Source organism: Nannospalax galili, unplaced genomic scaffold, assembly GCF_000622305.1.
Source record: "Nannospalax galili isolate Female #2095 unplaced genomic scaffold, S.galili_v1.0 scaffold725, whole genome shotgun sequence".
Classification (NCBI taxonomy): domain Eukaryota; kingdom Metazoa; phylum Chordata; class Mammalia; order Rodentia; family Spalacidae; genus Nannospalax; species Nannospalax galili.
This window is the reverse complement of record NW_008353058.1, coordinates 227,499-250,796: the sequence shown is the minus strand read 5'-3', so window position 1 is coordinate 250,796 and position 23,298 is coordinate 227,499. Positions and strand designations below refer to the sequence as shown.

At 44.3% G+C, this 23,298-nt stretch overlaps 1 protein-coding gene across 1 annotated transcript in view; it reads right to left on the bottom strand.

Annotated features, from left to right (window-relative positions):
• The window catches only part of Akap6 (A-kinase anchoring protein 6), a 451,429-nt gene that overhangs the window by 231,765 nt on the left and 196,366 nt on the right, over positions 1 to 23,298 (bottom strand). Inside the window, exons 7-8 of the mRNA XM_008850328.3 lie at positions 16,947 to 17,043; positions 15,719 to 15,882 (exon numbers count right to left, since the gene is read on the bottom strand). Coding sequence (XP_008848550.1) covers positions 15,719 to 15,882; positions 16,947 to 17,043 — 261 coding nt within the window. The remainder of the gene's footprint in view (positions 1 to 15,718; positions 15,883 to 16,946; positions 17,044 to 23,298) is intronic.

Here is a 23,298-nt window from a genome sequence, read left to right as displayed (position 1 = left end):
AGCTTTTCATCACGACTAAGACGTAAAGAATCTGCAGGTAACAACTGAGTGTGCGGTTGTCCAAGGTCTCACGCAGGAATGCAACGGAAAACTACTACACAAGTGCATGAAATAGAAAGGTAACTACAGAGGAGGGGCACTTGGTGCAGAGTGCCCGTATTCAGTAAGGCCTTTGTTCACATCACTGTTCGCTGTGTCCTGTATTGCAGTTAATAATTCTTAGCCTTCAAACAAAAAGAGAAAGGCAATTTCCAATTACTGTATAACAGCAAAGTGACAAAGTCCTCATGTGTTAAGAGAGGAAATGATTTCTTTCTAAAATGCATCCAAAATTAATAGCAACACTAGTTGATGAACAATTTTGAAAACGACATTTGTTTTCTATTCACATTAACTCCAGCAAAAAAAAAAAAATTACAGTGATATAACAGCGTTGTTGAGAATGAGCAGTGAGACCCAGAATGCTTCTTCTAAACAAAATATACAGGGTTTAGAATGGTTTGTCAAAGAAAAAGCATAAAGAATGATTTTTTTTTAAAGGAGGGGCAAGGCAAAAGCACTTACAACAGGCCAAGTTAGAGAATTTCCTAAGTATTGAACGATGAGGAGAAGCCCAACACGCTAAGCAGACTGGCATCAGCCTGCCACAGTCACCGTCAGAGATGTACTAAGCATGCTGAACACCAAAATTATGCATTCAGAACATGCTACGGTTAGTTATTTTCAGATTTTAAAAAGAGAAAGCATTGGGGCTGAGAGGAGAAAAAACTGAGAAAGAAGTTTTTAGAAATTCCTCATAATTCAAAATGCACAGCCCTCAAGTGAGGAACGACTTCAGATGACTCAAATAAACACTGTAGGTTCAAATACGTCGATGAAACTTAACATTCCTTCCTGGCCTCACTAATTGGACCAAAAAGTCTCACTAGGAATGAATGGTTTTAGAGAGATGGAACTATCCAATGAAGTTCTGAATTCCTCCCCCGAACCCCGCCTATAGAAGCATAATCTGAGTGTATACATGAGGTATCAAATGGTGAGCAGGGAAGTAAATTCAACAAAGCTGGTCTGGGGACCATGCATGAGTGCTTATGCTTGTGTGTGCTTTACAGAGACGATGTCCCAGGGAACCCCTCCAGGCCATTTTACTGAGGAGGGCTCCAGCTTTGTGTTTTCTATAAAGGTCTAGAAGACTATAAACTTCATTATATTAGCTAACCCTCATTCATCATTTACTAGAAGGATATATATGTACACAGATTACAGTGAACCAAATACAATATGTCAGAGATTCAACTTTATTAGACATTCAAATAGTGGTATGATCTAGTTCTGCCCTTTGAATTTATGTCAATTTAGAGACCTCTACCTTTTCAGGTTCAATCTCACCTAATCTTGTTAGAGAGCTTTAAAGCAAAGACCACAAATTTCATCAACCAGTGTGCTGGCCAGTTACCAATTCACATTAGATGCTTTTAGTTTTTTTTTTTCAAAGAAGTTACCCAGAATATATCTTTATATATCCTTTCAGCAGGCCTTTTAAAGCAAAGAAGAAAATAAATAAAATATTGAAAACCTAGCAACCAACTAAAATAATTAACCAAGTGAACTTGCCTCAAGTAAGTTTAATAGTAATAATAAAATTGTAGGAGTCCTCTTTTTTGTGATACAGATTACCACTTATCTGGAAAAAATAGGCGAAATGACTAAAGCTTTATTTAAGATTGTTTTATTAACAATAAAATCAAGAGGCAAAGGAAATGGGGGAGAAGAAGCAGCAGATAGTAAAATGGGGCTGTGCCATTATTTACACAGTTAAGATGAATACTGGCGGCAATTAAATGAACGATACTGTAAGCTGAAATACCGCATGAACTCAGTAAAACGGTTACATTGGGATGTACTTTCTATCGCAAGGCATTTTTAGTCTTGGTGGAGTTCGTTAAAAGTTAACTATAAAACGTACCGATGGAATTTCAAGACAGCGATGGAAATCGCTTTACCGTGTTATGTGGTTAGTCATCAAATGTGTGGCATAAACAATCCACGCAGTTCAGCTTGGGGCAGACATGGCAAGAGATCTTTTCGGAGAAGGGGGTCTGACCTGCTCTGTTCTCCGTACCTGCCTCACCCTCAGCCTCTCCTCCATTCCCATCACTCCTCCACTGAGAAATCACATTGTTGGCTTCGTCCTAAAGCCTTTGGCTTCCTTCTTCCTTCACTGAATTCTTTCTTTCGTTCTCTCCTGTCTCAGAAGACACATGTGCCGTACCCATTCCGGATGTCAGAGCACCACCTAATTAACTCCCTTTTGCTCATTTGAACCCTTAAACATGGCAGATATAGTCCAAGACCTCCAGTGGCTTTCTGAAACCACAGATTACCAAACTCTCTCTCTCTCTCTCTATCATCTATCTATCTATATCTATCTATCTCAACATATATATTCTATATTTTCTCTTATACAAACACACTTGTGATAAAGTTAATTTATAAGATAAGTACAGCAAAAGGTTAGCAATAACCAAAAATGCACTAGGGCGTTTATAATAACATCATAAAAGCTATTAAATGTGGTCTTAAAGCATCTTAATGCAGTATGCTTGTCTCTTTGTGTTTTGATGATGTGAGATGATAAAGTACCATACTGTTTCTCTGAACAACCAGCAAAGGCCACCCAAAGCCAAGCTCCTTGATATCTTGTCTGATAACGAATGAGACAGGGTCTTGTCTAGCCTGGGCTGGCTCTGAAGTCGTGGTCCTCCTGCCTCAGCCTCGCAACTTCTGGGATTACAGATGTGTGCCACCACACCTGCCTGTTGTCATTTTTAATCTTCTTCTATCTGACCTTTGACACCTGTTTTCTATGATCAAATGAATCATTAGAAACACAGCCCTTCAGCCGGGGATTTAAAACTCTCTTCACAATACAGCTCAATTTTCAGGCTTCCACCTCTGCGTGGTCCCTGTCCCTTCATATAAACATGTGGGCATTGTTTCCAAACCTGTCACTGCTCGTCATTTCCACACGGCACTCATATTTTCTCTTTTTCGCATATTGGCCATGCTATTTTCTCTGCCCTCCGATAACTTCTGTCTCCCAAGTTATCTGAACGTTAGAGGCCGCTACCAAACCCATGTTCTGTGGCTGAAGAAATGTTTCTCTCCCAGATTTCTCTTCATCCCATGTTCCCTAGGATTTATCACACCACACACCCCACCCTGTGTCACACACAGGAGGTTGAAAAAAAAATCTCTGCTAAGTAGGGTCCCCTTCAAAGCCATGTCATCATGCTGTTGTTACTCAGGCGTCGCTAACTTCAAGGATGGACAAGAGAGCATACATGGAGAAACTGGGAACGCCACAAGCAAGAGAGAGAGGGAGAGAGGGGGAGAGGGAAAGATAGTTTATTTTTATTTTTAAAAATATTTTATTTTTATTTTATGTGTATTTGTGTATTGCCTGAATGTAGGTAAGGACACCCATGTCCTTGCAATGCCCGCAGAGGGCAGAAGAGACTGTCGGATCCCCTGGGACTGGAGTTACGGACAGTTGTTAGCTGCCATGTGGGTGCTGGGATTCGAACCCAGGTCTTCTGCAAGAACAACCAGTGTTCTTAACTGCTGAGCCGCCTCTCCAGCCCCGGGAAAGACATTTCATACATGGCATGTAAACTCAGTGTACAAAATGAAATGTTAACGTGAATCTTAACCATGCGGAGGAAAGCCTGTGACAGGCTAGAGGGTGTGGCCTCTCCTTGCCATGGAAACTGGCGAGGGTTTTTATCCCGCCCTGCACGGCTCTGCATGCGCCCTCCGCCTTTACCTTCCTTCTTCTCCTCTTTCATTCTCCTTCTATTCTTTGTCTCCTTTCTTTACTCTTGCGACCTTTCTTGCTTAGTGAGGTTCATGACTCTGCTCAGTCTGAGGCAATGCTCCACCTACTGAGCAGATATGTAAGAAGTCATTGCCCAGGTCAGTGAAGAAAGGCCTGGAAGCTGAGATGAGGCTGGCCCTGCACTCTGGCCCACAGGGTCTCCAATCTAGTTAACACTGCCTTAGTATCAAGGTATATGTATGATATGTGTCACAACATTTCTTCAGAAGTCCTGTCCTTCATTTCTGCACAGTGGAAGGTAAGACTGGAATGTTTGGTCCTGGTAGCAGAGAGCACTACAATCTTACAGATCTGTCTCTGGCGGCATCACCACCATGTAAGTGGTCATCTTCCGGGAATTCCAAGTAAAGGGGAAAATGTGGACAGCTCTGCACACCTTGACTTCGCTGGATGGAAGAGCCGGATGTGAGAACACTTCATGGAGCATTTGAGCCCTCAGGGTGTTGAGTGGGGGTGTTTTAAAGCTGCTGTTTTATGACATCCTGGGTGGTTCACTAAACACAGGGGCCAGAGCAGAGTAATCCCCCCAGCGCAGGGTTCTCCCCGGCCAAGGGCTCTGCTGCCAGAAACAACACATTCCAGAAAAAAAAAAGTACGAATGACACACTGAGAACATGGTTCACACTTTCAAAAATCTACTTAATTTCAAAGCATCTTTAGAAGCAATGTTGTGTCTTGCTTTCGTGCTGATATACTTAGAGATTTTCTTTAAAAGATGACCTCCACTGTGTATCAAAATACCTCTAATGTCTTTATTATGGATTATCTCTGTAATAGACGACAAAGGTGAAATGGGAATTCTTACAAGAGAAAATGCTTTCTATAGATGCTAAGTTTGTGTCCAACACCATGCATCTTTGTAACTTCTAGGCACTGTTACATAAAATGGGGAAAAGTCAAGTATCTACTTACTTCACATTTCCCTGTGTTGATCAGAGACACCAAAGAATTTCCCCCCAAGAGTCTTGCTAAGCCAAACGTTTGTATGGTCAAGGTCACCAGCAAAGTAAGTTCAGTGTAAGAAACAGAGTGTGTTGTGCTCTTGCACAATAGTGCTGACCACTAGCTGGCCTTTGACCCACCCTTATGTATTTTTTATTTTCTTTTTTTGTCAATCACTTCCTTAGAGTCACAGAATAAAATGAATTCTCCATCTGATACTACGCAAATTTAAGTGCCTCGAGGCGATCAGAGGCAACTTTTTATTGGGGTCTATCACAAATTTAGTCACCACACTGCTCTTCAAAGAAGTAACTCACTTTTGTTTCTGACTTTCAAAAGATATTTTTAAAGAAAAGTTGCCCTCCTGAAAACTAAAAATAAAAGGTTAATGAAAAATCCTCAGTAGGAGAAAGAGCCCTCTCCACGTGCTGCAAAGTAGGACTGTGAACGTACAACTCAGCAGGAAACAGACGGATGGGAGCTGGTGCAGGTAGGACCACAGAGGAGGCGGAACTGGGAATGCACCTCCTGTTCCTTTGCTTGCATGGAGAACACCATCCCATTTCAGCCTGCCCACACCCTAACTAAGGTGATCTGAATCCTAGGCGATCTATTATTCTAGATCTAAGATAGCCCAAAGGACATCAGACAAAGTGTTTCACTATGTGCTTACACTGAATGATAAGACCACTGAGCTGGTCTTCCCTGGGGTCTGGCTTAGCACTGTGCGGAGTTCTCTGCCAACACTCAATAAATGAGCAGCCGGGACTTTCTCTCTGTTGTCTTTCTCTCCATTAGGCACTTACTGACTCAATTCTGGTTTGGTTTTTTTGGGTTTTTTTTTTTTTTTTTTTTTTTTTTTTTTTTTTATCTTTTTGATACAGTGTCTCCCTGTAGCCCCAGCTGGCTTCACCTGGCTATGTAGACCAAGCTGGCCTTGAACTCACAGAGATCCATCTGCCTCTGTACCCCGAGTGCTGGGATTAAGGGTGCTTGCCACCACGCCTGGCTATTTCTAGTTCTTTTTGACAATATGTATCTGTGGTTTCTTTGCATGATGTAGTAAAATAAAAGCATCTTGAATCTTTTTCAATACATGTGTGTACCAGTGTATGTGGAACTAAAAATGTACAAATGTGATTCCTGCTTATTACCTTAGTGCTGTTGTGCAGATCCTGTGTTAACATCTGACTACACATGTTCCTCAGGCAAAACAGAGAAGGCAGAGATAATGCCTCTCAGTAATGCTTTGAAGATTCACAAATTATCTTCTAAGGCAACAATATCTGCTTACACTACTATCCAAGAGGCATCACAAAATACAGACAAAACATCTTTTTTAAAAAATATATTTTATTATTTTTATCTTATGTGTATGAGTATATTGCCTGCATGTGTGTAAGTGCACCCATGTCATGCAATGCCCTCGGAGGTCAGAAGAGGGCGTCAGATCCCCTGGAACTGGAGTTATGGACAGTTGTTAGCTGCCATGTGGGTGCTGGGAATTGAACCCTGGTCCTCTGCAAGAGCACCCGGTGCTCTTAACCACGGACCCATTCCTCCAGCCCCCAGAGAAAACATCTTCTAAAAGTGCTCCCCAAATCAGCTCCTTTATAAAGTTGAGTTACCCATACATAATTCATTAGACTAAGTACTGGGATAAGACTTGGGCATTTGGTTAGCAATCATACCATAGCACATGTTAATACTGGGCCTCCCTGGATTGATCCCTACAGGCAGGTCAGGTGGCAGTGACTACCGAAGTCAAAAGCCACACAGACCCCATCCTCAATTACGATCCCAGAGTGTCATCGTAGGCCTGGGCAAACATATTCAAAGGGGTCTGTGAGCTCACTGTCCAGCTGTCGTTGAACCACATCACTGATGACCTTCAGAGTCTGATATCTGTTTGCAAGGGACGATGACTCCCATCTAAGAAGCTCAAAGAAGGCCGACGAAATAAGCACATTGCTAGGGCTCAACACGGCTGAACTCCTGTGTCCTGTCACTGAGGAAACAAAGCTGCTGCTTGGGACCCACGCAGGGTCACCCCGGCACAGCTATAGAGTTTTCCAAATTTATAATGAAATCTGCGAATATTCCTTGCTCTAGAAGACTTATTTGCTTCCTTGAAAAGGACAGAGAAGGGGTTTTTGCATGTTTTTAGTGATGTGAAGTTCTGTAAGTCACCTGGGGAAATGCTGGCCAGTTTTTAAGCCACAAGCTTCAGAAATATAAAGAAATAGACGTTAAAAACATTTTAAAGGAGGCAATGGCAAAAAAAGAAAAAAAACAAGAATTTTGCCTTGAAAGATCAAAAAAATTAAATTTTTGTTAGGCACTGGATTTCACTGTTTTGAAATTCCTCCAGTTACATACCATTAAAATATTTAAAATACTAAAAGCCTATTTTAAGGTGATGTACTTTTACCAATATCTTCTAAAATGCATAATTACAAGCATATTTTCAATTTTGGATGTGAATGCTGAAGGTGTATCTCTAGAACTGAAGAATTATGTTTTTTATTTCCATGTATAAAAGATCTCACAGTACTGGGAAGTTCTAAAAAATGAAGTCTAACAAATAGGGTATGCTGCCGAGTCCTGGGGGAGAAGTCTTTGAATCTCCTCCTACCTCCTTCTTTACAGGATTTCTAAGACCAAGCCCTTTCTGCAGTCTCTCAAACAAGGTAAAAAAGAAAAATACCCCCTAGATATATTCCTTAGATTTTCTATTACGCTGCGCAAGCTCCCAGCCCCTTCTGAAGTAACCGTAAGATGAATTCTGGAGCCACTTTTTATTATGTTTTAATTTCAGTTCCTCTTTTAGGTCTAAGATGAAATAGATGCTCATAACTTCTGTGCTTGGAGATGCATTTGATGGCACAGCTTGTACATGACCTGAGCAAGGTCACGTCCTGGAAAGAAGACTAACTTGATGGACAGGAGGCCGAGTCCAGCTTCCAGTCGGGAAGAGTTCAGTGCAGCCTGTTGAAGCTTGCTCTATTTAATGCGACACAAGAAGATGGTTTTTCTTTTTTTGAAACAGGGTCTTACCATGTCGCCCTTCGCTGGCCTTGAACTCACAGAGATCCATCTGCATCTGCTTCTTGAATACTGGTATGTATATGAGTGTGTTGCCTGCATGTATGTGAGCGCACCCACGTCATGCAATGCCAGAGTTCAGAAGACAGCTTCTGATTCCCTTGGAACTGGAATTAAGGACGGTTCATAGTCACAATATGGGTACTGGGAATTGAGCCCAGGTCCTTTGCGAGAGCAGTCAGTGCTCTTAACCGCTGAGCCATCTCTCCAGCCCCAGACCTTGAACTTTTGAGCCTCTGGTCTCCACCTCTGGAATGCTGGGATTACAGGATTGCACCACCAGGTCCAGTATATGAAGTGTTGGCTATGGAACCATTAACATCCTTATTTCTATTTTACAGATCCAGTGGTTTTGTAATCTGCAGCCACACAACTTTTAAATGAATATACTTTATTATTTTTATTTTACATGTATGAGTGCATTGCCTGCATGTAAGTGCACCCATTCCGTGCAATGCCCACTGAGGCCAGAAGAGGGCATTGGATTCATTTTGAACTGAAATTTGTAACGGTAGTTAGCTGCCATGTGGGTGCTGGGAATTGAACTTGGGTCCTCTGAAAGAACAGCCAACCACTGAGCCATCTCTCCAGCCCCCAATCTTGTATTTTAAGAGTGTGTGTGTGTGTGTGTGTGTGTGTGTGTGTGTGTATGTGTGTGTGCTGCTCTGACTTGGAATGTATCAGTTGCTCAAATCACTAATCAGTAAAGATCATTTTGTCATAGTGGGAAGTCCAGTGCAGACCAGGGCAAGCACACAGAATTATCTATACCAATGGGTCCTGAGTTCCAGACACACCAGTCTTTTGTATGTCTTTAAATGTCTCTCTGCCGGCTATTTTTACCTTGGCAAAAATCCTTTCTACTTTTCATTTAAAAAAAAAACAACAGCTTCCTGAACGTCTTTGCTAGAGTCCTCTCTGCATGGAACAGCAGCACTTTGTGCCAGTTTCTACTAGAGGATTATCAAACCCATTATAATCATTTGTCCATCGAGATCACTGCAGTAGGAAAACTTGGCAGCTCCATTTCCCCATTTAGGACGTCCTCTGTTCCAGACTGTGCTCTGAGCACTTTCTTTGTCTCACCTTGCTTTTCCTGTGGTTGTTTTCCTGGGACGTGGTCTTGCTACGTAGCCCTGGCTGGCTCAACACGCACCACGCGGTCTCAATCTTGCAGGTACATCTGCATCCTGCAAGCTGTGATCACAGGTGCTCACCAAACACCATCTTACTCTAGGTCCTCTTTAAAACAATCTGCATCACAGCTTTTCTTGAGAGGGGAGTTATTACCCCTATTTTTATTTAAAATTGTTATCACATTTTTAATTTATCACGTGTTCATGAGGAGCTGAGGATGGGGGCACGCATGCCGTGGCACACGTAGAGGTCAGGGGACAACTTGTGGGCGTTGGCTCTTGCCATGTGGGTTCTTGGGATCAAACCCAGGCCAATAGGCTTGGTGACAAGTGCCTCTACCCACTGAATACTCTCACTGGCCCCATCGCCCCTAGTTTACACATGAGGAATGTGAGACGCAGAGCCTTATTGACTGTCTCAAGGCCACCTAGCAGTAAGTGCCTGTCACTTAATTCAGGTACTCTGGCTGACAATCTGAGCTACTCTGTTACCCTCTTGTCCTAGGTCTAAGAGAACCAACTGATAAACATTAAACAAATAGAAAAAAATAATCATCCAGCGTTTCCACAGTATCCGGTCTTTAACGGACTTCACAATCACTCATAAGTGTGTATGTGCTTATTCATCCAAGGGAAATTCAGCCCAGACAGGGGAGGAGAGCTAGTTGAGAGAGCCTTCAGACGGCCTGGGGTGGCACCTGGCCTGCAGGTGGAGGGCCTCAACTCTCAGCCCCTCCCTGGGTTCCCAAGTGCAGACACCACAGTCTCTTCTTGTAGCTGTTTTGTGGTGACCTGGGAGTGTTTAATTAATAAGATTAATAAGAAAAACAAATATTTTACCCTTCACAGGCTGACGAGACTGAAGACTTTGTCTCTTTTGGAATGATTCAAAAAGATAATTTTTGCTGTTTCTCTTTTATCTTACATGGGGATAAAGGGGAAGGAGCTTGAGAGAGGGGCAGTAGGAGACAGGTGTTATCAAGGCAGAAATGGGGAAAGGGGGTACTTTAACTAGGGAGGGAGTAGAGAGGGTTCTACAGGGGCAGTGACAGGAGCGATACATAACACTTATATAGTACGAAAAACCAGAAGGAAACGTGTAAGTTCAAAGTCCTAGTGAAAAATACACAGACCACGAGTACACGAGGGCGTGTATACAGGGGAAACTATATAACAAAACACAGTGCCGGGCAGTGTCATTCAAGTATCCGAGGGCATGTGTACAGGGGAAACCATATAACAAAAAAACACAGTGCTGGGCAGTGTCATTCAAGTATCCGAGGGCATGTGTACAGGGGAAACTATATAACAAAAAACACAGTGCCGGGCAGTGTCATTCAAGTGTACGAGGGCATGTGTACAGGGGAAACTATATAACAAAAAACACAGTGCCAGGCAGTGTCATTCAAGTGATTGGTCAGGGTAGGCCAAGAGACTCCCAAACTAACACAGGCTGTTTCCACAGCTCTTGATCACCTCCCAGACCTTGAAGGTAACACCCTGTTGCTGAAAACAGGCCACACTTTGGACAAAGGAGTTGAAGCAACAGACCTGGAACGGACCTGAAAACCTCCTCCCTGAAGACTAGCTCTCATGTTTTTAGAAATCAGCAACCCAGATTATTAAGATCCAGATGTATCTATTGTCCCTCCTCATATTGAAATTCAGATCTCATGTCCTCTTGGCACAAGGTCACCTATTTAACCTTTTTAAATCATTTTTTAACTCTTACATTTTAGATTTATTCTTTTTCTTCTAATAATTCTTGCTCAATGTAGAGATTTGGAAAATTAAAAGATGTTTAAAAGCATTCAGATATTTATTATAGATATCGTCTACCTTTTAAAATTTCAAGGGGCTGGAGAGATGGCTCAGTGGTTAAGAGCACTGGCTGTTCTTGCAGGAGACCCAGGTTTGGTTCCCAGCACCCACATGGTGGCTAACAACTATGACTCCAGTTCCAGGGGATGCGATGCTGTCTTCTGGCCTCATGAGCACTTTGCGCACACGGTACGCTTATATTCAGGCAAAACACTCACACACATAAAAATAATTAATCAGTTAAATATTTCTAAACATTGCTTTTAATGGCTATGTAATATTTCATTAGAATAAGATGTAACCTAATTTAATTACACAGTCCCAATTTAAAACATTTTAGCTGTTTCAAGTAACAAGCATCAGACACCCTCCCACTCATTTGGGGGAGGGAGTCTTGAACCTGTTACTTGTTCTTGTTGGAATGTGGGAGTTGCTGCTGTGGTCGCAGGTAGAACTCATGTTGAGAAAAGCTGCCATTGTGTCTCCCGTAGTAACACTTCCTCCTTCTCAGACCTGACTAAGCGGCTTTGTTTCCTGTCAGCTCCCTACAGAACACACTCATTGAGCTCACTGAAAGCTTCTTCTTCTAGCTGGACCTCAACAGCAGGACTTACACTGCCTCCTACCCTTTGGGAGATGCACCGTCTCTGGACATCAACTGTGGCATGTCCTCACTCATTCAGGAGTGTTTTTATGCAGAAGCTCAGTCATTTCCCACTTCTTCCAAAGCCCCCCTTCCCCCTCCCCCTTCCTCCCTCCCCCCCTTACCTACAGCAGGCCACCAGCTCCCCCTCCTCTGCTAACCACACGGAGCTAAGGATCAGCACTTCCTCAAAGCAGCCCTCCCTCAGCACTCACCTCCCATCCAGCCTCCTTCCTGGCTGTTCCCCGTCTTTTCACAGCACAACACAGTGTCAAAGGCATGTCCACACTTCCCAGAGCGCCAGGAGACTGGCGCTGACTGGCTCTGAATCTCCAATGCACCACATTGTTGCGACCAGACCAGCATGGGGTGGAGGGTGAGAACACAGTATCTAAGCCTCTGGGTTGGATTCAAATCCTAGCTGTGTGCCCTCAGGCAAACTGCTTAACCTCTCCTGTCCCTGTTTCCACTAAGGACTGACCTGGAACCATTTTGTGTTCGTTGTGACACTAAACAGGAGAATTCAGGCTGCTACACAACAGCCCCTGGCAGGGAGCCTCCATCCAGTACAGCTCTTCAATACATCTCAGCTCAGAGTGGGTTTTTTTGTCCTTGTTTTGTGGTGCTGAGGGTCGAACCTTGGTTCTCCTGCATCCCAGGCAAGGACTCTACCAGTAGACTGTGCAGCCCACCCCTCTTTTTGTGGTGCTGAGGGTCGAACCTAGGTCAACTTCCTAGGCCTAGTCAACTTCCCCTGCAGTGACCCTGAGCTCACTGCTTCCTCTGTTCCCAGACGTCTGCTGAGTGCGCCATTCCATGTTATCAGCTGAGCCGCAGCTGATGCTTTCAACACCACCTCCTGAAATACACGTTCATGTGGCAAGACACATCTCTTCCTGCAAGTATTCCCTGAACTGTGACCTCTCCGTGGAGCCTCCAGTGGCCTGTCATTAAAGGCTGTCGTCTGAGCTTTCCACTGGCTGCGCAGTCTCAGCACTGCAGGGCCGGCCTCTCCTGCTCTGCCTCCTCTGAAGCATCTCAGAGAGCAAAGCCCTTGCCGGCTAGTTCTGGGTACATTTAGCACAAGGTACCTGATGTTGTTACTCGCTCCTTCCTGCCAGGACTAGAAACCAGGAACTCTTCAATCCATTTCCCCCAGTTACAATGTCTTTGAATCCTGTCTACTGGGCAATAGACTTTCTGCATTTACTTTTGAGAAGAACCGAAACAGAGTCAGGAGGGACTATAAGAGACTATTGAGAGGGTGGAGAGATGGCTCAGCAGAAGAGCTGGGTTCGAATCCCAGCACCCACATGGCAGCTAACAACTGTCCGTAACTCCAGATCCAGGGGATCCGATGGCCTCTTCTTGCAAGACACGGGTGCCCTTACATATATGCAGGCAATACACGCATACACATAAAAATAATAAAATATATTTTTAAAAAAGAGAATATTGAATTAATAAAATTATTTTCCACATTGTGAGTCCAAAGATACTTCTACAGTGTTACACTGTAAGAGGTGACACGTTTATAAAGTTTGGTTGCCTGTCTTTCATGGGTCATTCTGTAACTCTAAAATGGATGACCAAAACATGTCAATACTCATTTTTAAAATACTTGTGTTCGGTGCATGCACCATTACGGAGAACTTACACACGGAGCAAAAAGATTTGTAGCAAAGCATATGACCTTCTCCCCACTACAATGACCATCGCCTAATTAGGCAATGCATCTGATAGTCATTAACAGGAATGAGATAATTCCAAAGCCCCCCTTCCCCCTCCCCCTTCCTCCCTCCCCCCCTTACCTACAGCAGGCCACCAGCTCCCCCTCCTCTGCTAACCACACGGAGCTAAGGATCAGCACTTCCTCAGAGCAGCCCTCCCTCAGCACTCACCTCCTATCCAGCCTCCTTCCTGGCTGTTCCCCGTCTTTTCACAGCACAACACAGTGTCAAAGGCATGTCCACACTTCCCAGCGCGTTCCCCCTCCCCCTTCCTCCCTCCCCCCCTTACCTACAGCAGGCCACCAGCTCCCCCTCCTCTGCTAACCACACGGAGCTAAGGATCAGCACTTCCTCAAAGCAGCCCTCCCTCAGCACTCACCTCCCATCCAGCCTCCTTCCTGGCTGTTCCCCGTCTTTTCACAGCACAACACAGTGTCAAAGGCATGTCCACACTTCCCAGAGCGCCAGGAGACTGGCGCTGACTGGCTCTGAATCTCCAATGCACCACATTGTTGCGACCAGACCAGCATGGGGTGGAGGGTGAGAACACAGTATCTAAGCCTCTGGGTTGGATTCAAATCCTAGCTGTGTGCCCTCAGGCAAACTGCTTAACCTCTCCTGTCCCTGTTTCCACTAAGGACTGACCTGGAACCATTTTGTGTTCGTTGTGACACTAAACAGGAGAATTCAGGCTGCTACACAACAGCCCCTGGCAGGGAGCCTCCATCCAGTACAGCTCTTCAATACATCTCAGCTCAGAGTGGGTTTTTTTGTCCTTGTTTTGTGGTGCTGAGGGTCGAACCTTGGTTCTCCTGCATCCCAGGCAAGGACTCTACCAGTAGACTGTGCAGCCCACCCCTCTTTTTGTGGTGCTGAGGGTCGAACCTAGGTCAACTTCCTAGGCCTAGTCAACTTCCCCTGCAGTGACCCTGAGCTCACTGCTTCCTCTGTTCCCAGACGTCTGCTGAGTGCGCCATTCCATGTTATCAGCTGAGCCGCAGCTGATGCTTTCAACACCACCTCCTGAAATACACGTTCATGTGGCAAGACACATCTCTTCCTGCAAGTATTCCCTGAACTGTGACCTCTCCGTGGAGCCTCCAGTGGCCTGTCATTAAAGGCTGTCGTCTGAGCTTTCCACTGGCTGCGCAGTCTCAGCACTGCAGGGCCGGCCTCTCCTGCTCTGCCTCCTCTGAAGCATCTCAGAGAGCAAAGCCCTTGCCGGCTAGTTCTGGGTACATTTAGCACAAGGTACCTGATGTTGTTACTCGCTCCTTCCTGCCAGGACTAGAAACCAGGAACTCTTCAATCCATTTCCCCCAGTTACAATGTCTTTGAATCCTGTCTACTGGGCAATAGACTTTCTGCATTTACTTTTGAGAAGAACCGAAACAGAGTCAGGAGGGACTATAAGAGACTATTGAGAGGGTGGAGAGATGGCTCAGCAGAAGAGCTGGGTTCGAATCCCAGCACCCACATGGCAGCTAACAACTGTCCGTAACTCCAGATCCAGGGGATCCGATGGCCTCTTCTTGCAAGACACGGGTGCCCTTACATATATGCAGGCAATACACGCATACACATAAAAATAATAAAATATATTTTTAAAAAAGAGAATATTGAATTAATAAAATTATTTTCCACATTGTGAGTCCAAAGATACTTCTACAGTGTTACACTGTAAGAGGTGACACGTTTATAAAGTTTGGTTGCCTGTCTTTCATGGGTCATTCTGTAACTCTAAAATGGATGACCAAAACATGTCAATACTCATTTTTAAAATACTTGTGTTCGGTGCATGCACCATTACGGAGAACTTACACACGGAGCAAAAAGATTTGTAGCAAAGCATATGACCTTCTCCCCACTACAATGACCATCGCCTAATTAGGCAATGCATCTGATAGTCATTAACAGGAATGAGATAATGAATCACTTTCTCTCTTCTTTGTTAATTTGCTGTAACCAAGCGGCTAATGGATGTCAGAGCTGAGTGATTGCACTGATTATAGTGATTTATAGTTGCAACAAAACAATTTAAAACCGTTCTGATTATTCATGTTAAAGATGCTTTATGTTTTGTTTACTAAATGTTTTATGTCCCCCTTTCTCCCACCCCTAGATTACTGTCCCCCGTCTACTCTGCCACTTTGCACAAAATGGCCTCTTCCTGGAAAACTTGAATGTTGTGGCCTTTTCTGTTCTAAGTCAAGCCATTTTCTTGATAACTGCCTGATGGAGGAGAACCCAGCCAACTGTGGATGTTTCTGGGAGAGAGCAAGAGAGAGAGAGAGAGAGAGAGAGAGAGAGAGAGAGAGAGAGAGAGCTGTATAAAGTTTACCCACTAGAAACAAAAAGCCTTAGGGGTGGAAAGAAAACTTCAGTGGTGCCTAGTTCAAAAGGCAGAAATAAGAGGAAATCAGGCGAACTTCAAGCCACTTACCTTGGGGCTTCCCGTCCCTTCCTCCTCCTCCACGGGCACATCAGTAGCCAGGATCTCGGCTTTGATGGTGTCCAGAGCTCTGAGGATCCAGCTGTGCTGCTGTTTGATTTGCCTCTGCAGCGCCTGCCATTGACTTGCAACCATCTTCAGCGTGTCCTTCAGTCCTTCTCCAAAGGAGAGCAGAGCACAAGTTGTGGACCCAACTGCATCTTTATCACTGTTGTTTGCTACACCGAAATTAGGTGGCTATTTCAAACCACATACATGCTTTGACATGGCCTTGCCTGCCACCTGCCACCAGTTCTGGGTCACTCAGAGCCGAGACCAGCAAGTCTTGACATAAGACAGAAAAGCAGGACAAGCACACAGATGCCTGGTGTGGGAACTGACTTAGCTCAGTGTGTTGACTTGAAAAATGCAAGGGAACAAAACCTTGATGCACAGAAGTAATGAAGACTTTAAGCTTCACATTCCAAACACCAGGCTCTGTGCGTGTCTGTGTGGATGCTTTATATTATGAAAACAGATAAGATTAATTCAAAGGGAAATACAACAAACCGGCCAGAATTAAGACAGCAATCTGACATTAACACATCTGACCAGTGCTGTTCTCACCAAGCTGTAGCTCGCCTTGCCTTATGGTCCTCTACTACCAGAGTTAGTATAACTAAATGACAACCAGTTTTTTTATTTATAATCTGTTCCTCATACATATATTAATATTGGGCCAAGAACTGATTGAAGACCGAAACTTCTGCAAATGCAGAGACCAACAGAGAACCTGCAAATTGTCCGTGTGTGAACTGACAGGGAAATAATCAGACACCTCTAGACTGCTGCTATATATCAGTAATGACATCTATATGCACCTGATGCATATGCATTGTAACTATAAGCACAATTGTCCTTCATTATCTTAATGTTATTTCCAGAGCAGCTACATCAAAGAGCATGTCAATGTGAAGTTTTCAGGAATGTGGTTTCAATTGAGACTCGGGTGAATGGCAAGGCCCAAATAAAATGAACAGACCGTTTGGAGGCAGTATTTCATCTTATAAGTATCACAGCATTGTATGCAGTATATGAAACATTTATAAATCTTGAAGGTCAATCTGATAATGTAAATATTAATAATACATAAGGAAGTGAATATATGCAGTAATTTACAGCTTCCTCATTCTTAACGGTCTGGAGACAGAAAGACCTGCAATATTTCAGGAGGATTTACCTGCTTTGTGAGATGCAATAAGCTGGAGAAGCTGGTGTCCTTCCTCCTCCACAGCTTCCTTGAGCGCACAGTGACTGTCCACATTCAGCTTAAAACTCTGCAAAGAAAAGTGCGATCATCAAACCCCAGCAAGGCAGTCATACGGAAAGCATGCACACAGAACTGCTTGCTACTTTTGATCAAGAACCACACGGCCCAATAGACAAACTAATTTGCAATACTAAAAGCTATTGATAGTTGAGATCTGGACTCTAAATGCTTCCGTTCGATTAGCAGAGTGCATCTGTTTGGAAACGGCTGACAAATCTAGAAATTCATTATTTTTATGAAAAGTCACATCCCGTAGGCTATATCAAGAATACCTGTGTTCTATAAAACACACTGAATTTCTACCAGCACATATGAGTGCTTTTCTTCATTTTAAGAAATGTTAGTGACACTATTTACGAAACCTTAAAAAATTGGCAACAGAAAATATATTAGCCTTATATGCATACATATAAATCCATCAATATGGTGTAGTTTGATTCTGCATTGTTCCTTGAATATTGCATAAACCATAGGGCACAGTGGCGAATTTAGGTACTATACTGAGTCAATGCTTTTCAGATTTTTGTCATTTAAAAGTTTATTTCTTAAGATGTGACACTGCCTTCTACATGAGCACCCCGAGGCGTGTATTCTGAGCGTTCCCCTCATGACAGTCATGGGGAAGGCAAAACTGCTGTCATGTTTGAACTCTAAAGCAGCTGTCTCTTCCAGGAAGCTTTCCCGGCTCTCTGTGTGTGACTCACACCTCCCTTTCTGCTCCTTATACACGCTTCTACTGCAGAATTTGTCTTCACACACACTGCTTTATTTTTGCCTTTGGCTACTAAATTATAATTTAAAGAACTGTCAGTTTCACATGTATCTCCAACTCATGTCTCACACTGACTGATCAATATACGTTTGTGAGCATAGTAGACATTTGTTGAGTGAGATCAATAACACTCTCCTCCTGGGAAGTTTCTGTTTAACTATTTTAAGAAATGCAGATGGTTTTCCCTCCAAATTTTCCATTTCTGAAATCTTATAAGGCATTCTGACCACAGGAAGTCCAGTGGCGAATAATCATAGAACAAATCTGTGACTGGATCATTTGTTAGCCTCCAGGGGAAAAATACGCTCCTTGACTGGACTAATTGGAGATACAGTGTGCTAAATTTTGACTTTTCATGATAAGGTTCCAAAACATACAATGTGTTTTCTATTGTCAAACAATCATGGAGCAATACTTGAACAGATTACACTATACTTAATAGTAAGACTCTTTGGCAGAGGTTTAAAACAATGCACTCCATGTTGGAGTTAAAGAAGTAAAGTTTGGGTTAAAGAAGTAAAGTCACCTTAAGAAGTAAAGTTTGGGTTAAAGAAGTAAAGTCACCTTGTGATGCACTTAGAAACCATGTTCTGTGCCTGGTCCACATGCTGAGCAGTAGAGAGTTGGGGGATATAAAACACAGACTCTGGCCTCAATGGGCAACTCCACGGTTTTGCCTTAGCTTTCTGTCACTGCCCTGGAAATCCTCCACACTGAAGCAAAGTCACACACACTGAGGTATACATACATACATACAGACACACATACATACATATATGTGTGTGTGTGTGTATATATACACACACACACATACACACACACACACACACACACACACATGTTTCAAAAAAAAAGGAGCAGGGCAAAGAGGAACCCCTAAGATGAACTCGGGAGCACCGAAATCTAGGGAGAAGCCCTTTCTGGAAATGTCTGCATCACTATAAAGTTAGCCTCATGCTGTGTTTGCCCACTGTTGGCTTACAGCACAGCTGTGTTGAGTGGCTGATGACCAGGAACTTTCAAAGAGGTTCAGCGGGCCTCTGTCTCTGCTCTGGAGAGAACCTGTGAGCAGGCTGGAGACCTGACATCTTTGAAGCAGATGCAGCCAGACGTGGCTGTGCTTCAAGACAATGAGGAGCATTTGATTAGGACATTGGAAAAGATGAGGGACCCCTCATTAGGAAGGAGATAACCTGACCAGCTCGACATTGTGGAAAAGGACCACTTACTATAACAATCACCAAATGGTGCATTATTGCTTGATTTCAGGTGCGCCCAGTAACCATGAATAATAATATCAAGCAAGGAATTCACAACAGGCCTGGGAGAAGGGGAAAAGCAAGTACATTAACAAAATTGTCAGTGAAACTCCCAGCTGCAAAGACTCTTAAATAAACCCTCCTTATGCTGCCCTGCTTCTCCCTAAAGACGGGGACTTGGATAAAAGGGGTTTTCTTTCTTTCTTTGTGGCTTTCTTCTAATTCCTTAAACTTGATAGCCAAATACATTTCTATTCTATTCTCGCACTACTGATATATTCCCCCACAATGCCTCTGGTGCAGGATTCCTCCACAATACCTGCATCGCTCTCTGACAACATAGGAATTCTCTAGAGACTGAACTTATGGTAAGAACCTTGCCATAAGCAGGTTTCATGGTTCTATGTCATTGGCGATGTGAAATACCACGACTACATATCACCTGGGTCCCAGGGGACACCGCATCATTGTTTTAGTGTCCTTTAAGCAACATGGAACTCAGTGACCAGAAGAGAGTAATTAGGACGATAAAAAAGGTCAGTGAGGGACTCAGCAGGTAAAGGTGCGTGTCACCAAGCCTGACAACCTGAGTTCCATCCTCAGGATTCACGTGGTGGAAGGAGAGGACCAAGTCCTACGAGTTGTTCTCTGACTTCCACACACAGGCTGTGATACACACACATACATAAAATAAACAAATAAATAAATAATAAACAAACAAAATGTCAAGGCCAGCAATATAGCCCACTGGGTAAAGGTGCCTACTAGTAAGTTTGAGGACCTGAATTTTGTCTCTGAGACCCACACAGCAGAAGGAGAGAATCAACTCCAACTGCACATCAATGTCCTCTGACCTTCATGCATGCACCATGGTACACACACACACACACACACACACACACACACACATCCTAAATAAATAAAAATATAATTTAAAAAAACTTAAAGAGAAATTCAGGGCTGGAGAGACGGCTCAGTGATTACTAGCATAAGATCCAGGTTTGGTTCCCAGCACCCATAACTAACTGGTAGTTTACAAACCACCTGCGACTCCAGTTCTGGTCTCCTTGGGCATGGGCACCTGAACACACGTGTGCACATACAAACAAGCAGGCGTACATACCCATAAATGGATAGCGCAGCCGTTGAGGGCTAAGGCTAACAACCAAAAACTGAAAAGCAAATAATATTTTAAAAGAATGGGTATTTAAAAAAATGAAAAGAAAAAGAAATATTCAATGACTGAAACACTCAATTATCAAAGCAATTACCAGAAGTTAACCTATGGACACTGAGATTATTACAACTTCCGGCATGCCCAGCTCGGGTAGGACCCAAATTTAAGTATGCTCGCTGATGATTTTGGGGTCAGGATCAGACCTCACAAAGCAGATCACCCACCTAATCCCACTTCACTCGAGGATTATCAAGTGACTCAAGGAAGTCAACAATGGGACACGGAAATGATTATTACTGAGGGATCATAAGAACAGTTATGGATTTCCTGGCCCAGGAGACAGTGTGAATAATCCTATTCAAGGACTTAGATTCCAAAGTGGTTTGTCCCCACAGCATCATGCAATGACCACGGATGCTTGGTCACCCTAGGGCTACTATTAGTATCTGCCAGGTCCCCTGAGCGCTGTGAGTCTTGAGGGAGTTTGCAAAGCATCACGAATGCCAACGAGTTATGGACTCTTTCTTGACATAACTTTACTTTTTCCTAAGGCATGAGTCAATAAAATAAATATTTATCGAGCAGTCGTTACCATGTTTACAGATATAAAAGTAGCTGGTCTTCAGGCAGCTTACAGTCTAGTCCATTGGTAAGACAGAGAGTGTGTGTTTATGACCAGCGCAGACTAAGTGTGTAATTAGGATTTTATACATAATACTGGTAGGTAGAGCTTTAAGCAAAACTAAGTAACAATGCACCTTGCCCAATGAGATTCCAGTTTGTTCAAATGAGAAAGTATACGCTAGCCCAGCCGAAGGTGGCTGTGGTTACATTCCGTAGGTGTAACCAACTCCAGACGGGGCTGCGGGCGGCGTGCTGGGCTCCAGTCTCAGCAGAGCGGTGTGCACACGGCCCTCAGGGAGCGCGAAGCAAGAAGCCACGAGCTGCTCTGTGCGCCTGGGTCGGGCTCAAGGCAACGGCAACCGTGGCTGCACAGGACTTGACCTCAGGAACGAAGGAGTGCTGTGGAAGAGTACGCCAGTGACGTGGAGTGATGTGAAGTGACGTGAGAGTGACGTGGAGTGACGTGTGAGTGACGTGTGAGTGACGTGGAGTGATGTGAAGTGACGTGAGAGTGACGTGTGAGTGACGTGTGAGTGACGTGTGAGTGACAGTGACGTGGAGTGACGTGAAGTGACGTGTGACAGTGACGTGTGAGTGACAGTGACGTGAGTGACGTGGAGTGACGTGAGTGACGTGGAGTGACGTGTGAGTGACGTGTGACAGTGACGTGGAGTGACGTGTGAGTGACAGTGACGTGGAGTAACGTGAGTGACGTGGAGTGACATGTGACAGTGACGTGGAGTGACGTGTGAGTGACAGTGACGTGGAGTGACGTGGAGTAACGTGAGTGACGTGAAGTGACGTGTGAGTGACGTGTGACAGTGACGTGTGAGTGACGTGTGAGTGAGTGACGTGGAGTGACGTGAGTGACGTGGAGTGACGTGTGAGTGACGTGTGACAGTGACGTGGAGTGACGTGTGACAGTGACGTGGAGTGACGTGTGACAGTGACGTGGAGTGACGTGTGACAGTGACGTGGAGTGACGTGTGACAGTGACGTGGAGTGACGTGTGACAGTGACGTGGAGTGACGTGTGACAGTGGACGTGGAGTGACGTGGACAGTGACGTGGAGTGACGTGGAGTGACGTGAAGTGACGTGTGACAGTGACGTGGAGTGACGTGTGAGTGACAGTGACGTGGAGTGACGTGAGTGACGGGCACAGACTGCGATCTAGGCTGTCTTGCTGCCCGTGTGTATGACTCAGTTATAGAAGGACGCATTGGAGGAACCTCGAGCTGCTCTCACAGAGGACCCGGGTTCAATTCCCAGCACCCACAGGCGGCTAACAACCATCTGTAACTCCAGTTCCAACGGCTCTGACGTCCTCGTCAGACATGACACGGGTACACTTACACACGTGCAGGCAGAAAGCTCATAGCCATAAGATACAAATAAAACAGTTTCGACAATGACGCACTGGAGAGAAGAAGGCCCTTTCAGGAGGCCGCTGTGGACACAGGGCAGCCGTTCCCGCATGCTCGCTTTTTCTAGTTATAAAAGGTTTGCTTTTTCTCCTAAAGGAATGAAACAAAGGAAAACCGAGACGCTCTTCTGCTCGCCTTGGTGCGTGGGCGCAGCGTGTGCCGGCACCGAGCGCTCTGGCTGTGCTGGGATAAATACCGGAGGTTGTTAGTCAGGAGCCCCACATGTGAAAGACACGTTGAACTGATGAACTTCTTCTGTCGTTCTAAAGGGATGGTATATATGCTGATGAGTGAGACACTCGATGACACTGTTTATTCACACAGATTTTCAGTACCCTCAGAAAATGAAAACGTGCCTTCTTACAGGGCACGGGGAGGCACGTGTGCTGAGCCAGAAAAGCCATGGCTTGAAGTCACGCACGTCCGCCTAAGGCAGCTCTGCTCAGGCTCTGCTGCGCCCTGGGCCAGGCACTGCATTGCACTCTGCACTCAGAGGAGCGCTGGGTGCGGAAGGAAGACCCACCACATGCGGAGCCGGGCAGGGTCTCCTCACCCCACAACACCATCCATAGGGGCTGGATGTGTAGGTGCTCAAAGTGTGAAACAGATGCTTCCAAACACCACGTGTACCAATAACCAGGAGGCCCCTTTTGGTAATATTTAGGTACCTCTTGAAACCTTATAAGACACCATATCACCATTAAAATGACCAATCCATGGCAAATATATAGACTAAACAAGCAAACACTGAAGATTCAAAATTATGTTGGTAAAATTATAGATATCAATATGTAAATGATCTCAGTACATACACAAAGATGGATATAAAGAAACACACAGAATGTTAACATCGTTTGTGGAGGATGGGACCAGGAATTACCATGATCTGATCTGATGGAACAAGTTTGACTGTTGGAGCTTTTCTGAAATACAATAGGGGAGCAAAATTATCTGTTTTACTATCTTTCTATCTATCTATCTATCTATCTATCTATCTATCTATCT